We start from the raw sequence: 18798 nt of genomic DNA on the forward strand, positions 1-18798 counted from the left end.
AACGGACACTCTAGGCGACGTACAACAATGCAAAATACATAAATCAATATACAAATCAACAAGTCACAACATCAATTCATCTAAAACCATCCTTCAATTAATACATCATAAAACTAGTCCACCCCAGAAATCCCATAGGCCTGCCTGAATAGCCAGGTCTTTAAGGCTCGGCGAAAACCCATCAGGGAGGAGGCATGTCGAAGGTCAAAAGGAAGCGAGTTCCAGAGGGTGGGGGCCACGATCAAAAATGCCCTCTCTCTGGTCTGCACCAGCCTAGCTATTTTAACCGGTGGGACCGAGAGAAGGTCTTGTGAGGCTGATCTTGTTTGGTGGCATAGTTGGTGATACTGGAGGCGTTCCTTCAGATAAATTGGGCCGAAACCGTATAGGGTTTTAAAGGTCAATACCAACACCTTGAATTGGGCCCGGTAAACAACTGGTAACCAGTGTAGGTCTACCAACACTGGGGTGATATGATCCCGGCGACGGCTCTGCTTTATCAAGCGTGCCGGTGCATTCTGTACCAGCTGCAATTTCCGGACCGTTTTCAAGGGTAACCCCACGTAGAGCACATTACAGTAGTCTAGGCGAGAGGAGACCAGGGCATGTATCACTCGTGGGAGCAGATGTACGGAAGGTAGGGTCGCAGCCTCTGTATCAGATGTAATTGATACCAAGCTGCCCGGCTCACTGCCGAAACCTGAGCCTCCATGGACAGTTGGGAGTCAAGAATGACCCCTAGGATGCGGACCTGGTCCTTCAGGGGTAATCTCACCCCATTAAGCACCAAATCTAAATCTCCCAACCTTCTCTTATCACCCACAAGCAACACCTCGGTCTTGTCGGGGTTTAGCTTCAGCCTGTTCTCTCCCATCCATCCACTTACGGACTCCAGGCATTTGGACAAGGTATTCACAGCCAACTCTGGTGAGGACTTAAAGGAGAGATAGAGCTGAGTGTCATCAGCATATTGGTGATAGAAAAGGATTGTGTTGTAAACCTTTCTCTCTCCCTCTGATCCTTTAAAAAAAAAAAAACAGCTAGGCAGGGTTTACTTAGGTGTCACTGCTTTTGTTTGGAGTGCAGGTCTTTGACTGTAAAGACTGATTGATTGATTTTGTTTGGCAGGAAACTAATACTTTTTAAAAAATGTTCTGCAATGGCCAAATGGTTTTGACAATAAACTATTATATGGGGTGTATGTATTTTTACATCTCCAGTGTGTGCGTGTATATGCAATATTTCCAACAACCCTGTGAGGTAGGGGTGGAAATCAAGGCAACTCACAAGAAATAAAGCCATTTAAAATCCAATAACCATAAAACAAATATAAAACAGTTGCAAAACAGCTTAAAGTGGGATGATTCTGAATTTTGGATTCGGTAAGTGAAGTTCCTTATTACTGAATTCCAGTCCTGTGCATGCTTCCCTGTCTGAGTAAGCACCATTGAATACATTGGGACTTGCTTCTAAGTATACATGCACAGGATTGTACTATAAATATATTTACAGGTTGTGTAAATAATAAACATCTTTGATATTCATGCTTATATAAATATTTCTTCATACTATGTCTTGATATGTATCTGATTTCACACTATGGTTGTAAATTATTACTTACAAATGATTATTTCATCTACATTTTAAGTGTGCCCTTCTTCCTTGGGGTGGTCATGGTCCCCCTCTGTTGTTTTCACCCTCAGAGGCAGATTAGGCTGAGAGACGGTGCATAGCCCATGGTCACCCAGTAAACTTTGTAGCTTATTTTCATTTTAAAATTTAATTAAAATGATTTCTATGCAGGCAAAGATTATGTAGTAATGCAAATCCACATAATACATTTAAAGCACATTCAATGCACATGACTTCCCCTAAAGAATCCTGGGAAGTGTAGTTTCCCACTCACAGTTATAGTTCCCACCACCCTTAACAAACTACAGTTCCCATGATTCTGTGGTGGGATTCATGTGGTTCAAATGTATGTTGAATGTGCTTTAAATACAAGGTACGGAGCTGCCCTAGTATGCTGTGCATCCATTAGTGAACTGAAAAGAACAATTTTAAAAGATACTTTTTTAAACAGTGCATTGCTCAGTGGTAGGGCATATGCTTTGCATGCAAAGGTCCAAAATTCAGTATCTGGAAGAGACTATTGCCTGGAATCCTGGACAGCCAATGCTAGTCCATGGCATCACTATTGAGCTAGATGGTATCAAATGGCCTGACTCTGTATAAGACAGATTAGTTTGTGCCTAAAAAAGGAAAGAGACCCAATGTTGAGCCCAGGGGTGACGGACCAAGTCTCCTTCCCGAGGAAGGAGGGGGAAGGCATGAGTTTCAGAAACCTCAGCCGTTAGGGAGCATGGACAATCCAGCTGTTGTTGAGTCTAACCCCGACCTTGGGGGAGAGAGTGAGTCGCCCGCCCCGCCAGTTCCCATGGCTGGTCCTGCCCCTCAATGGGACAGTGCTCAGCTCCCCAGCACTCCCACAGGACTGTTGGGGGATGCTCCTGAGAGAGCAGACACTCCTCCTTCACCAAGCAGTATCTTAGAAACACCCGATGCTTCCCCACCCTCCACTCTCCCGCCTGCTGATCAGGAACCTGTGCTTTCCAATGAGTCCTCGGAGGCTCACACACCCCCGCACTGCGCTCACGATGTCGGGAGAAGCGGACAGGGCAGAAGGAGTCGTGTGTGCGATGGAGTGAGAGGTTATGCCCCAAGACCTCTCCTATTTGAGGCTACCGCGCCCGGAAGTGGGCACTGAGTCAACTTTCCTCACAAGTTGCAGAGCATGTCTAGAGTGCAGTTAGGGATTGTAGTGAGTTAGCACAGGGGTTTCTATGAGGCGCACAGCCTTTGATGTATCCATTACTTTAATGAAACAAGAATTGATTGCACCCTCATCTCCGACTGGTGGTTCTTGCTCTGAACTGGACACCCGAGGGACATGGAAATGGAAATGGGCTGCCTTCAAGTCGATCCTGACTTGTAGCGACCCTATGAATAGGGTTTTCATGGTAAGTGGTATTCAGAGGGGGGTTACCATTGCCTCCCTCTGAGGCTAGTCCTCCCCAGCTGGCTAGGTAGGGCCTGCTCAGCTTGCCACAGCTGCACAAGCCAGCCCCTTCCTTGTCCGCAACTGCCAGCTGGGGGGCAACTGGGCTCCTTGGGACTATGCAGCTTGCCCACGGCTGCACAGGTGGCAGGGCACGTAACCCCTGAGCCACTCACTGTGGGGTGATCTTTAGCTGGCCCTTGACACCCAGGAGACACGAGTGGGGATTTGAACTCACAGACGCTGGACTCCCAGCCAGGCTCTCCTCCCCACTGTGCTATACCACAGTGACTCCAAAATTTATTTATTTGTTTTATTTACAACATTTATGTACCACTTTATTGAAAAAAACTCAAAGTGGTTTATAGAAGGAATTAGCACAATAAAATTATTGGCAAAAACAGTTAAAGACAGATATTTAAAAACATTCAAAATAATAATACCAACAATGAGTTAAAAACAGATAAAAAACACAACAGCTTCTACATGCCTGGGTAGGCTTGCCTAAACAAAAATGTTTTTAGCAGGTGCCAAAATGAGTACAACAAAGGTGTCTGCCTAATGTGCGCCTGGCGCCTACACTTTTATCCTTTCGGCACCAGGTTAAACCCTTTTTATTCTCCCAGGCATTTTAATCTATTATTTTAATCTATTTTTAGCTCTTAATGTATACCAGGTTGTTTAATTGTTTAATATGTATGCTTTTACTGTTTTTGTGATTTTATTGTATTTTACTCCCTGTTGTGCACCGCCCTGAGAGCCTTTTGGCTGTGGGCAGTATAGAAATCGAATAAAATAAATAAATAAATAAATAAATAAATAAATAAATAGGCAGGGAGTTCCAAAGCATAGGTGCTGCCACACTTAAGGATCAATTTCTTACAAGAGAAGAACAAGTACTATGTGGAACCCGTAACATGGAAAACACACCTTGAACTGGCCTGGTAGCAAATCGGCAACCAGTGCAGATTTCAGTGCTGAGGTATTATGCACTGATAGGGTCTCACTCATGTCAGGAATCATGCCACAGCATTCTGCATTAATTGCAGCCTCCGGATCAGGTTGTACTGCATGGAGATTTCTGTGACCCGGGCTAACTGGCTGCCAGAATTTTTTTGGTTTTGGTTTTTGGTTAGGAACCCTGACTGATTGTGGAATGCTGAGTTTTCTGCCTTACTCATAGGAATCTTGTTGTGGATGGTATGGTATTGCATTTAGGAAATCATCACTGTCTTTTCTTTTCCTTTTCTATTTGCATTTCATTTACCTCTGACCTTACTCCCTTACATCCATAGAAGCAATATAATATAGCTAAAGAAGCCTTTCCATCTGACAAAAATTTCATCATTTCCCAACATGGCTCTTATGTACAAAACCTTGGTACCTCTCGCCATTACAAGATGCTTCACAGAGTAAACTGTGAAATTAAGAACAGACGAAGAGCCATGCTTGACAGTTGCATGTCTTCTATTACTATTTGGGCAACTGAAACATCTTGTCTAGATTAACAACATTATGAAAGATTAAAAAATAATTTTAAAAAACGGAGGATATAATCCACTATGTTTCTCTTTTGAGTACACTTGAGTCTCAAGTAGGCCAAGTGGTGACTCAATGTAAGCGAACAGCATACAGTCTATAGATACATTTTGTTTACAAATAATATTTAATATTTTATGTATATTTAAAAAATATTAATAGCAACAGATTGAAAATATTATTTTTAAATAAATGAAAACCATATTGTATTTTCCTATTAATATTTTATTAAGCACCTAGGTCACCAGGATTAGGGATTTGAGTTGTTAGTTGCAAGGAAGTGGGTCTCGAACACAAGGGGATTTGCTCCCCTGGCAAGTATTGATGTTAAGGCCTGGTTGAGCTTATGGTTCAGTATTTCACTTTCAAAGAATACTACTCCCTCTTGCATCTTAGTGGTAGTAAAAGGCCTCCTATTATTTATTTATTTAATTTGTTAGTCACTTTTCTTCACAAACGTGAACCCACAGTGACTTACAATCAATAAACTAGCTGGATAAATTCCTACAAGACTTAATTTATACTTGGAAGGAGGTGGAAAAGCTACCTCAACTGGAAGTTCAGGACAGTACTATTTTTAAGCCAGTGCTAGTCAGACACAAAATAATGAGAAATGTACGTTGATAGTTTTGGTGTTGCAGATATTCTCTGGTAAAGAAAAGAACACATGAATTACACAGCCACGAGAGTGACTGTATACTATAGCCAGCGTGGATTTTTCACATTCCGCAATGTTAAATGGAAAATACCCCCCATGCTATTCTGAAGCTTCCCATAAGCTCATTTCAAAATAAAACCTTACCAAACTTACAGTCCTGAACTCAGAAACGCTTGCTTAACAACCCTCCATAGTAATGTGGAAAGGCAGTATAAAAATTAAAAATGAAATTAAAATTCATAATTTCTCTTTTGACATTTTGAAATTCAAAATAAAGATACAGTGAATCATTTTTCTCATGCTAATTAGGTGAATATATTTGTTTCCTCTTTATTGTGAATGTCTTTCTCAATGTAATTTGTAAGTACAAATCCTGGAATGTGGCAGATTATGATGCCATTTCATGAGAATCCAAGCCTTAGCTCTCTCATCACCTTGCAGATGTCACCTGCAATAACTTAACACTTTGTTTTCACTTGCTTGCTCCTTTTGATAATTCTTTGGTGGGTGAACACATCAATTTCTTTCATTATGTCACAGGATGATAATTAAAGTGATCTTGTGGTTGCAGCATAAGAAAATCCTGCACTGTAGTCTACATTTCACATTTCAAGATAGACATCACATTAGCAATTGGTTCATCAACAACCACTTTATTGGAAAATGTCTTACTACACATGGACTCATCTTCTTTTCTCAACAATCAAGTGGGAATCTGCAAAATACTATTTCACTTTAACACTTCTATTATAGTTTTCTTTGTGACATCTACTATTATCTTCACAGCACCCAGCTGGATGAAACCCCCTTGAAAAGCTGGGATAACAACAGCAGGAGCTTGAAATGTTTTCAGGCACATTAACACTTTAGGTAAATTCAAAAATTATCAACTTTTTTCAGTCCTGATGCAACAGTAAATAATTGTATGGAATTCATTTATAGACTTTGCTGCCACAAAGGTAATAAAGGAGATTAGACAAATTAGTTCATGGAAGAAAATTATCAGTGGATTCTTGCCATGACAGTAGTGTGCAATCTCTAATTTTCAGATCAGTATGCCTCTCAGAACCAGTTAATGGGAACAAAAAGAGGGGATTATTGCTTTGTAGCAATACTGCTTGTAGGCCTTAAAGAGGAATCTGGTTGGCCACTGCAAGAAAAAGTATGTTGGACTAGATGGGTCTTCGGACCAATCCAGCAGATTTCTTTTTATATTGTTTGTCAACACAGTAAGAGTGTTTACAGCAACAGGCTTCAGTGTGTTCGCCTTTGTTCTGAGATTGTTCTGAAAATTGAAGCCAAGACAACATAGAGATAATGGCCACTTATGAATGTATACATTTCTTCATGAAAACTTTTTGTCACAGTGATGTAACATTCCAAGTTTTTTTTCAATTATAAAAGCAAATATCAGTTTGCAATCCCAAGTTCAAATGTACCTCTCCATTGGCCTGCCAACATCTGCGGAGTTCCTACATGTGTAGTCTTTCCCACTCAACTGAGAATATTGACTAAATGGGGCTCCCAGTGGGTAGGAAGCTGACTGACATATAGCTATTTGTGCATGGGCTTTCCTTTCAAATATTGTGTAGATGAGGCAGAGCAAACAGGACACATGGCATTAGACATGATCCCATTGTCCTCCTCATATGCTGCATGTATGCATGGAAGGGGCCCAAGTGACTAGCTGTTATAATTCTGAAAGATGACCTTTGCTTCCATTTGACAAGTGTCTTGTACGGAATCTACAATTAAAGATGCCTTCCTGATCTCTCATATATCATGTTGGATGTGGCCCACAGCATACTCTTATGAATGCTCTTCCTCTCCTGCTTTTAGGTGCCCAGCTCCATAGATCAGTGCTACCATTTTGAAGCATGTTGGATTAAATTTCCCAATGCTAACCTCCTCCAGAGAACTATAGGCAGCAACAAGAGGTTTTCCCACTCAAAGTTCAGTCATAAGAGAAACCTTCCATCCCTCTACTTTCCTTCCCCATTTGAAGACTACTGTGCAGATCTGCCTGTATCCCTGATACTTGCCACTCTGAATATTTTCAACTGAGACAGAACGTACTCCTTAAAGTTCTCCTTTTTACCTTGGGCAGACTGAAGAACTGATATGCCATCATTATCTCCTTGACTAGAGATCCACCAGCCTACTTCTCAGGCAAAGTAATGACACAGGTAACTAGTTTTGCTCTTCCAGTTTTATAACTTTGCTTTTGGAGACCTATTCTAACATACAGTCTAAAGGCTGTTAGCCTATCTCTAATTTTAGGTTAAGAAAAAAAAATACAACCAAACAGTTGTAGAGAACAAGTTATTATGTAACAACTTCATATAGTAGGTATGCTGAATCCACACATCCAGCAGAAATCCAGATGACAGTAGAGATCTTCTCTACTACTACAGTTTTGAATTTCAACAGTAAGCTAGGAGATGAACTGAGAGCAGGATCTATTTACATAATCAGTTATCCTGGGCTCACTTTTCTTTCTAATCTTTTTATACATTTCATATATATGATATTCAGCTGAAAGAGTTAAGGATCAGGAACTGTTCACCCATATTCCATCTTAATAAAATCAATTATGTGAACGCAGAGGAGTAGTTCTTTACACAGAGTTTGGAATGGAGAGAATGCAGAGTTCTGGAGTGGCCTCCTTGGGCCCATGCCCGTATTCTCAGGATAAAAAGGAAATCAGTAAGAATGGAGAAGAAAAAAATTCCAATTTGTTTTTGTGCACACTAGTTTGTGGCACACCAAGTTCTGGATTGTATACATTGGCATAGAAACAGCATTGATCCCAGGTATGTGTATATTTATACTAAACTTCACATGTGTATGCGCATTGAATATCATAGATCTTTAGCCCATTTGCCTGTGAGTCCATGGAAATGTAGGAATTCTTGAGCTTCATGCTTTCTAAAATGGACAGCTGAAACAAGGGTAGAGGATCTAAGATACTACAGCTTCGCAGTATATGATTATGGCAGACATAGAAACAACCGTCTGCAGACAGGAACAGGTGACCAGCTTACCTGCAAGGAAGAGATTTTTAAAAGGCCAATCTCTTTTAGGAGGCTGTAGGGTGCGAATGTTAGAATTGCTGAAGTCCTAGAACTGCATCTACTTTCCCTTTGATTTCACCAGATCACATTAATACCAGCAGATGTATCCCTCTATCAAACCAAATCTTCAACAGCAACTTGAATTAGGTTGAGTTACTAGAGCGTACATAGAACAGTTCCCAAACCACAGCTGATCTGGGCATTGGATATTTTGCAGTTTGGATTGCAGGCTGAATATCTGGCCATTTTTTGAAATACTACATAAAAAAAGCACACCCTCAGAGATTTTCAGTGCGAGATACGATGACATCAGCTGCACATGTATTAAGTATAGGGTGACTTGCCTTAATGCAATCCATTGGGGTAAGATGGCCCCTATATAACGTCCTAATTTTGTAGTTCTACAAAATATCTATGCAACTTCTTTTGTGCTTCCTTCTCCCCAAAATATTGGGAATGTTATTTGCAGTATCTGATGCAGGGCTGTGCAGGATATACACAAGATGCAAGTGGGAGTAGAAACAGAGAAGAGAAATGGTGGTAGTAGGAGTGAACAGGAGCAAGCTCTGCAGGAATGAACAGAAGTATGAGCACTCTCCACCCACACAGCGCTGTAGCACAAGAGATCATCATTAGGCAGAAACAGATTACAGGAAAAGGAACAAATTATTATAGTAGTCCATAAGTCAAAGCAAATGATACCTATTTCAGCTAGAGCCACTGTTTAGCCATTTGATGTGATAGTTTCCCTAATACATGCCTCAGTTAGACCATTCACTCTTCTGTTATTTGCAATATGAATATATAGGGCGGTATTCAGTGCTAGTTCTACTCAATGAAGACCTATTGAAGTTAATAGATATTACTAATTTAGGGTCATTAATTTCAATGGTTCCACTCTGAGTAAGACATGTTTAGATATAACCCATAATTTTATTTTTATTTAACAAAATTTATATACTGCTTGAATGTAAAGACCTCTAAGCGGTTTACAAAAAAATTAAAAATAAATAAAACTGTTAAAAACAAAACAAATAAAACATTTAAAACAATTATAATAGCTACTAATTAAAAAAATAAAATAGATCAACATCTGTGTGTCTGGAAAGGCTTGCCTAAACAAAAACATTTTAAGCAGGTGCCAAAAGGAATACAGCGAAGGTGCCTGCCTGATATCAATAGGCAGGAACTTCCAAAGCATAGGTGTTGCCACACTATTATTTTTATTTATTTGATTTATATCCCGCCATTTCTCCCAGTAGGAACCCAGGGTGGCAAACAAAAGCACTAAAAACACTTTAAAACATCAAAAAACCTAAAACAACAATTTATTACAAGGGCAGAATATTACATGGCACCTGTGACTGTGCCTGTTCTATAGAGCAAAGGGCTTGAGCAAGCACATATGGGGTAAGGCGGTCTCACAAGTAAGCTGGTCCCAAGCTGTTAAGGGCTTTATATACTAGTAGTAACACCTTGAACTTGGCCCAGTAACAAATTGGCAACTAGTGCCTATCCCTGATCAGAGGTGTTTTATGCTGACATGGTCTCATCCCCATCAGCAATCAGGCTGCAGCATTCTGCATGAATTGCAGTTTCCAGGGCAAGGGCAATCCCACATAGAGTGCATTGCAGTAATCCAGTCTTGCAGTCACCAATGCCTGAACTACTGTGGCCAAGCTCTTCCTGTCCAGGAATGGTTGTAGTTGCCTCACCAAGTGCAGCTGATCAAGGCTCAGATTCTGGGCTACCTGCTGTGGGCACCACTGAAGGCCTTTGCAGGCACCATGGCAGCAACCCACAATTTACAGCTTGCAATTTATCCGGGACAGTTAAACCATGAGCCTGGGTTTGGACAATACACTAAGACAAACTATACCTTAGTTCAGTGCAGCAGAAGAATAACTGCAGATGAGCAAAATGCCCACAGTCTCCTCTCTGGGAGTCCACACACTTGCATATTCACACTAAGCTGTGGTTTGACATAGCGTGATGTGTGAACCAGGCCTAACTCTAAAAAACCCTGCAGTTTTTTGCCCCTACATATAGGTTACACGTTACTAAGACTTTAACTCATTTTTATGCCCCTGCTTTTACACAAAAACAAGTAAAGGCTTGCTAACACAGAGGAATATATGTGAACAAAACTACACAGAAAGCCATGGACACTAACACAGTTGCAAACTGTTTGGTAACAGCTGCTGAACTGCTAGTGCCTCAGCCATAATAGTATATTCATTATCAGATCTGAGAAGATGTTTAATGAGTAGCAACTTCCACCTTAGTAGTGATCCAGGCTACTGACTTCCTTTCAGCTTTGGTCAAGTTTCTGAAGGACATGATGAGCCACCACAATAAATTAATTCAACTTGGAGGCCTTATTTCTGTGTCTAGCCATTCCTCAGCTTCCTAGTTCCTCTTCTGACCACATCCCTTGCCCACTGCTGTGTGTTTTGACTCACGCAGGAGCATGGCCCAGGCTTCATTCTAAACTCTTTTTGCTACCTTACTGCTTCTCTAGTAATTCAGTCTCTTTTCTCCTCTCTAGGTCACAAAATCTAACATCCATCATTATCTTGCCTGGATTATTCATCCTATTGCAAGACCAGCCAACTAACCTTCTGCTTGTCTGAATTCAGCCACAGCTGGCTGGCTTGCATCCAGTGTCCACACACATCTAGACTCCAAGTAATATCTGAGATCGAAAAACTACAATACAGCAAGTAACAGAGTATGTGTACTGCTGGGACTTGCCTGTTTTGCACAGTGTGGCCTCAAATGAATATCAGAGGGGGGTTAAATAGAGGGACAAGATGCCAGGCCTCTTTTAAAACTAATACTATGCTATTAATAAACTGATTTAAGTTACATACCTGTAAATCTGAATAGTTACTAGACAGAAGAAAAATCTATTCCATGGACTCCCAACAAACTTCTCAATGGCATTTATCTATGCATCTATGAAGGAAAACTATTTTGCCAGAGTTAGGCCAGAAATAGCAGTAGATACATTTCAGTAGTGCCAAAAGGAAGATAAAGTTTTTTTAAAATTTCCATTCTGCTTCAGAATGGCTGGATCTCAGGTTTGCCTGGAGAAACATCTATTCCGCTTTCCTACATCTGATAACCACAGCTAATAAAACCTCTCCAAGACACTTACTCATCAAGTAAGTAAGAGCACAGGATGGAGACAGAGGGAAAGGATGCCAATACAAACAGAGTCAAAACACACACCAAGTTACAAAAGGGTCTTTAGCCATTTAAAAGGCAAAGGCAGTCATACTATTGCAATTCATGTCAGACAATGGCCCAAGGCCCTATATGCCCTTGATGCAGACTGTTAGGTCGATCAGTGGTGTCTTAGAAGTTTATACTCCTCTCAGAGAATGCAGATGTCTGGCACCTTGCAAAGAACAGGAGAAAAAGGTCTGTAGCATAGAGACTGGGTAACATTGGAGTTTGTACTGCATCACAGAAGGCATGCGAGAACGAGTTATGCTTCATTAACTTATTGTTAGGCAAAGAAATCTTGTGTTTTACCCTTCTTTGGCAACTGTTTGCATAGATACTGCAGTTTGGTTTGTAGAAGCAATGGAAGTAAGAAAAAAATCTTCTGAAACGTGCTCTGGAGTCTTCCCAGTTCTGATCATTCATCAGCTTTTCAGACACAGAACAGAAACCCTAATTTCTAAACTAACTACTTCTCTGTGGATTGGATCTAGCCTCAATCACGCTTTGAGTAGACCCACTGAAATCAATAGGGCTTTAGTCATGACTAACATTAGTTCCAATTTTTCCATGAAGCTACTCTAAGCATGACTATGTCTAGATCTAACTCTGTGCCTTTTGTCCAAAATATGATTGTTTTTAGTCTTTAATCTTAATTATGACATGACTGTCATAATACTTCACAGAAAAGAGTAGTAACTGAGACGTAAGGACGGAAATCCCCAAAATTCATCCATGTGGTTTGCTGTCAGATAGCACCAAGAAGCAAATTAATAAAGTTCAGAGGAGTCTCACTGGGAGCAAGAAGCCTCAGAGAATACTTCCTACTAATCTGGATTCATGACTTCAATAAATAGTATATCAACATCAAAATACACTCTTCTAGTTTACAACGCCAAAGGCATTCTCTCAAAGCTCCATATTCCAAAGAAACAGCAAGTATCGGAACTCATCACACTTGGGTTCCGTACCAAATTTCAATGCGCTCTCTCTTTGTGTCCTGGAAATAATGTCTGAATATGCAGAATATTATGTCTGAATATATTTCTCAGCACTAAGTTAACACCACAGCCAGTCATCGGGTTTCCAGTACAAATGATATGACTTCTAATTAGTGGTGCTATGACTCCAGTCTGTTTTTCTAGATTAAAGCATTGGCAAAAAGGCCAGGAGGGGAGAATCTTGCACCAGCCAGGAGCAGGAATTTCACCTTCTCGTACAGAGGCAAGTGGACTGTTATTGCTTGCTTCCAGCATCAGACACTGCCATTTTAGAACAGTTTAGTGCCCACTAAAAAGTCTTTTCATGGGCTATGTTCCCATCTACATAGCAAGAAACACAAGCTATCTCAAGAGCCCAGCAAAGGTGAAATCAAACAGCAGAGCAGACTGACTGAAGTATATGCCTGTACTATTTTAACACCTCTGCTAACAATGTGCAGATTGATGTGAAAATTCTCCTATGCCACAAAATACTGATTTAAACAATTTCATGACTTTCAAGATTAGGACCAATAATTTCTAGAGCACTTTTAGAGCAGTAGAAGGTGGTGTCTTATCTTTATTTTACAAAAGTGATTTGCTCATGACTGGAATGACATTTAAATCCAGGCCTCTAAATTCCAAGTCCAGTAGCATCAATTGGACCATAGTGGGTGTCAAGGTGCAGCTAAGCAGTTATTAATGCATCCTCCTTATTTTATGCCTAACTAAAATTTTCAAAATCAAATTAACCATTATAATGTAAACAAGTACAGAGGGAATACAGGAGCTTACAGAGAAATTCAGAGAATCCCTTTCATTCATAACATGATTTACAGTTCTTCGATGTTCAGTCACTGGTGGGAGTCTAGCTATTATAAAAGAAACAGGGAAACTATTCATAAACCAGCCAGGGGAAAATGAGTTCCATAACTTTCTCTAAGCCTATTATGTTTTGTTTCCTCTATATTACACTACTGATATTAGCATCAGTCTTTGCATCTTTGGAGAAAGCAGGTAAATCTTAGACATACACACAGGCCTAGCTGTGCCTGACAGAGGCATTAGCAGTCTCATTACTGTGCAAAGGTTATTTACAATACACTACACTATTTTGCCCCATTATATCCTCAGCATGATGAAATGCCACTTGCTTAAAGCCTTTGAACTGAGCCATTGCTGCACAAGGAAAAGAAACTCAGCAGTACCCTCCGTATGACACCCACAGCCAGATGACACTTTTAAATCCATTGCTCTGCAGGGTTTTTTTCCCTGACTTCTCCTATGAATACACCAGAGTTCTGTTTCATCCTCTGTTCCTTTTATAATTCCCAGTTTCTTTCCTACAATTCTAAAATGCTTATGAAATGGTAAAAAATGAACTACAGTAGGATCTGAAGTCATAAGGTGCTGTAAGTTCCAAGCTAGATATTTAACACTTTCAACAAAACAGGCTTTCCAAACCATTTGGCCAGAAAATTTGTGTTATAGAACAAGATAACACTTTTGACCTCACATTACTCTCTCTTTAGTAAAGCAAATCAAGTTTAGCCTACAGATTCACTACACTTAATAACTTTCAAGTAGCCTGGAGCCTCCAAACATAACAAGACCTTCAAGGCATTGCCAGATCTGTTGTTTCTGATTTAAAACATCAGTTTAACATACCTAGCAAAAGTGTCTGAAGAAAGAGACCAGAATTTGTTATTTGATCAAAAGTACTTGATACAGCTACACTGGTTGATATAAAATTAGAACAGGAGTTTTGCAGAGCAGGTTTTTTTTTTAAGTAGTCAGAGAAAAACAATAAAAAGATTGGCATTGAACCAGGACACTGAGGCCAGTGTTTAAATTATTTGAAAACGTGTTGTCAGATCTTTGGTTCTGCATCATCATAGAAGACAACTCCTCTAGTAACACAGAGCCCTCTACTGTTGTGCTGGGGTACTGACATTAAAAGGAGAACAGGGAAACATTCACACCATATTAGGAATATGTTACTCACAACGATATTATCCTTAAGCCAAGAGGATTTAGTGCTAAAGCTTGTCATGTTTACTGAATAAGCAATTCCAGTTCATCCCTGTCAGCTATCAAAATACAATAGACTCACTTGACAGATTATGACTTAAACTGCAATCCTATGCACACTCCCATGGGAGCAAGTCCCACTGAAATAAGTGGGGCTTAGCCTCATGAAAACCCTATTCATAGGGTCGCCATAAGTCGGAATCGACTTGAAGGCGGTACACAAAACAAAATACTTCCAAGCAAACATGTGTTGTACTGGAATGTTAAGGGTTTTTTTTTAACTTTCTTATTGGTAAATAACGACAAAGAAGTTGAAGATCAAGCAGAACAGTTTTCCAAAGATGCCTTACTCAGAATACTGTTGATCTTTTAAAGGAGCATTCCAAATAAGCACAGGGTTTATTTGTTCACAGAACACTTTACCAAGCACACCCACCTGTGTGTATCCTTATGTCACAGGGTGGCTTGAGTGTGGGTCTGGGAAGCTACTCACTCCTGTTGAATAAGCAAGTGACTAACAGCAAGGCTGTTTTAAAACCAGCGTGACAGAATACAAACCGGCTGCTTAGCTTGTTTTCTTCCAAGTATTTAGAAGGGGTTTTTAAAAAAAATTGTTTCCAGCAAAAAGGGCAAGGGAAGAGATCTCATTAACAAAAAACAAACATTTCTGCTTACCTTCACTGACCCCACACCCCATTCTAGCCATGAATTCTGCTGTGTTTTACAAAGCCCCCATTTTATTCAATAAGCAAATCATATAATTATCAGGCTAACAGTATGAAACTTGCCCGAGACACATGGGATTTTTTCACTGCCTTGCATTCAATCCCTCTTAAACATGTACAAGGATAATTACAGTGTTATAGCATCTACCATCCAGAAAAATCCCACTGCACTTTACAGAACTACATCTGCAGTTTCGCTTCATCCACCAATAGTCACTTCTGGGATACAAACAGCAGCTGTTTAAGAACACAGGCAAACATTGCTACAAATCACTTGATAGCAGACAGTGAAGTATATTGTACCTAGAGAGTGTCTAGTTCTCCAAGTTGGAGTTTAGCCAAATCGCTGCTTCCACTGTTGCAAAAAATACTCCCAAAGGGTAGCTATCTTTGTTGTTTTTCTTTTACAAGACTTGAAGGCTTGTGGCACTTTAAAGATCAATAGTGTTATTGTTGCATACGCTTTTGTGAACTACAGCCCGCTTCATACACAGGCAGCGCAATCCCTAATGGGATCAGGGAGGAGCAGAGCAGCAGGTCCACCATTATATTCCAAGTCCTGCCAGCTCCTGCTGGCCAGGAGAAAAGGGGTGTGGAGAGGGGTTGTAGTTATTCACTATGGGTGGTATTCAACACTAGCCCTACTCAGAGTAGACCCAGTGAAATTAGTAGACATGACTTAGGTTCATTAATTTCAATGTGTCTACTCTGAGTAGGAATTAGTTGAAGACAACCCTATGTCAGCTCTAGGCAGGTGTAGAAGATTGGTCCCCTTAGGGGATCCATAGGACTTTGGATCCAGCTACTACTATCAGGAGAACTGCTGGTGATAGCTTTCCACCAGCTTGGGGGCAGCCAGGGCCTCTGGTGTGACAGCAATCATACATACACACACACACACACATCACACAATGCTTCTCTTCTTTGGCAGAGGCCAGCAGAGAGGCCATCCCAACCCTCCAGCTCCAGTCATTAATATTAGGGGCGGGGAAAGGCATAGGACTGCACTTCTAGTCCACTAAAGCTTTACACCACAATCAGTCTGTAAATCTTTTTGATACCACTTGATTCTGCATTGTTTCTTTTGGAAAAATGCATGAGCAGAAAGTCCTTTTCCTGCAACCTCATATACTGCATTATCCGCTAGCTCTGTGCTTGTCCTCAAAACTTAAATATTTCCTTCAGTGTGAAAGCGCTGCTGAATGAATTCAAGTCTGCTTGTGGTATTTCAAAGCTAGATTCACAACCAGACACAATTCTCTTTACAGCACAACAGAAAAGGACTAGATGCTACAATATAATTAAGCCTGTTAATGATGAGAAGCCCACTGTCTGAAGTAGCTTCCTTTCCTTCCTTTCCAACCTCAAGAACAGAAGCATCACTTTTGGAGGAAGAACAACAGAGTATTATATACCAGAATGAACTGCTCAGAAAACTGTATGACTGACAAAAGGCAGTCTTGCTATAAGAAAGCTCTGCTGGATAGGAAAAAAAAACAAAAAACTAACAGTGAGTTAAAACTTGCCAAGGATTGTTGACAGACAGGCAGCCTCTTACCCAGTAGCAGAAGAGATGTCAGCTCCAGCAGAAAGCACCTCATCTTTGAAGAAGAGGGAAGATAAAAGGACATCACTCTTGTTCCCACTTCTCCTCTTGCTTATTTTTTTATCTTCAGGTGTCAAACTCCAACTGGTTTTATATTTCCAGAAAATATTTTGGCAGTGTAGAAACACAAAGGGAGAGGGAGGGTAGGGAACAGAACCAGACAGGGGACGGAATTATAATACTAAGACGAAGTGGAAGGCAAGCTTAGTGGGAGGCGTGAATGTGTCCTCAGATGCTAGATGATTATTCCGAACAGACACGGTTGCCTTTCCAAAGCCTGACACATTGTGTTTTGCAGTATCTACTTTTGATTTCTCCCACTCCGTCTCCTACTGCAGAGTTAGAATATACGGTTCCTTGCTTGATCAGCCTTCCCTGGAAGGAGGAAGGTGCAGGAAAATCGGTTCATCTACTCGGTCTCATGAGTGAGAATCATCTCTGGACTCTAGAACTGGATTACATGCCCAGTGCTTAACAATCTGGGCTATTCTGCAAGATCATTCCTGCCTTGTAACAACTACATCTATAGTTCGCGAGGAACTCCTCCTCCTGCTCCTCTGCTTAACAACTAAGGATGGGGCAAATGAAGGAACCAAGCTAGAATGGCCCTTCAGCAGCTGGCTCTGTATAATATCGGTTCCTTGCTCAGGTGCCAACAATTCATACCTGCTGCTCCCTAGAAAGAAAGAAAAGACAGAGAAACTTGTAAAGCAAAGGCAGAGAACAAAATTCATTGTTTTTCTTTGCTGTTAACTGCCCCGCTTGAAATCCGGGGGAGGGGGGAGGATAGAAGAGGGCAGAACTAAGGACAGACTGAACCACGTCCCGCCCCCTCCAAGCTAACAACCCCCCACCTGCGCAAGGGAAAAGAGACCAGCCCGCTATTGTTTCAGCCCTGACACAAGACAGCCTCCTCCCCTTTTCTCAAACTGGAAGAGAGGATTTAGCAGGGCGCCCTCTGCAAGAAAGGAAATTATAGAGGTAGTTCAGCCGGGACTGGGACCAGCCGGTAACCGCTTGAGAGCAAAAGGGCGGCAGTCAACTGCCCAAGCTTATTCTTTCTCCCCGCCTCACGCCCCACCAGCAAAGAGTGTTCCACTTCAAACACACACCCCTCAAAGAGAGCGGCTGGCGCCCCCAGCTGGACCTGGTGACCGGGGTAGAGCGCGCGCCGACTAGGCTGCACTCCAAAAGGAGAGCGCCTCCTGCCTGCCCGCTCGCCCGCCCCAGCCACTCCCTTGTCCTGGCTAGGCTTCGCCACTCCACGTGCCCCAGCTTCCTTCCTGCTTTGCCCCTCACGCTGGCATTCCAGGCTCTTCTCTTGTGCTTACTACTGCCTCTCGCTTTGCTATCCTCCCCGCGAGCCGAGCGCGTTACCTCAGCTTAACTTGACCGCTCTCGCCGCTTCTCTGCAGCCCGCCGCCGTCTCTTCTTCGGCGTCTCCGCTCGAGCTTCATTCTCTGTTCAAAAGCTGCTGCTAGGGGGTGCCAAGCATTTCCTCCTGGCCGGGAAGCTCCGCCTTCTTCCCCCTCAGTCCCTCCTCGTCCTGCTCTTCCTACCCTCGCTCATTCCTTCCCTGAGTGAATGAGCCAGTCAGCCTCTTCCTCTCCGTGTGTCCTTCCCCGCTTCGTTCCTGCCTACCGTCAGTTCCAGGCAGGGACTAGCTGGCGAAAAGCAGCACCTTTGAGGGATAAAGGGGCGGGGGGAGTCGTGTATGCGTTACTCTCTACAATGGCCTGGAAGCAAAAGAGGCTTTGAGACTGTGCGGTTCAACCCAGAGTAGGATCTTATTTCAGCTCAGGCTGTTGTGATCCTTTGCTTCCAACTGGTAGCATTAATTGTTGTGATGTAGTAAAAGCAATCACTGCATGTCTATCAGGCTAAACCAGTAGAAGGTTT

At 41.6% G+C, this 18798-nt stretch overlaps 1 protein-coding gene across 2 annotated transcripts in view; it reads right to left on the bottom strand.

Annotated features, from left to right (window-relative positions):
• Positions 1–18557, bottom strand: part of IGSF3 (immunoglobulin superfamily member 3) — a 191314-nt gene extending 172757 nt beyond the window's left edge. The window contains exons 1-2 of one of the 2 annotated variants that reach the window (XM_061627994.1): positions 18277–18557; positions 16852–17575 (exon numbers count right to left, since the gene is read on the bottom strand). In XM_061627994.1, coding sequence (XP_061483978.1) covers positions 16852–16924 — 73 coding nt within the window. In that variant the 5' untranslated portion in view covers positions 16925–17575; positions 18277–18557. The remainder of the gene's footprint in view (positions 1–16851; positions 17576–18276) is intronic. The other variant, XM_061627995.1, reaches the window with a different exon arrangement.
• Positions 18558–18798: the final 241 nt, after the last annotated feature.

This window comes from Rhineura floridana, chromosome 5 (genome assembly GCF_030035675.1).
Source record: "Rhineura floridana isolate rRhiFlo1 chromosome 5, rRhiFlo1.hap2, whole genome shotgun sequence".
Classification (NCBI taxonomy): Eukaryota; Metazoa; Chordata; class Lepidosauria; order Squamata; family Rhineuridae; genus Rhineura; species Rhineura floridana.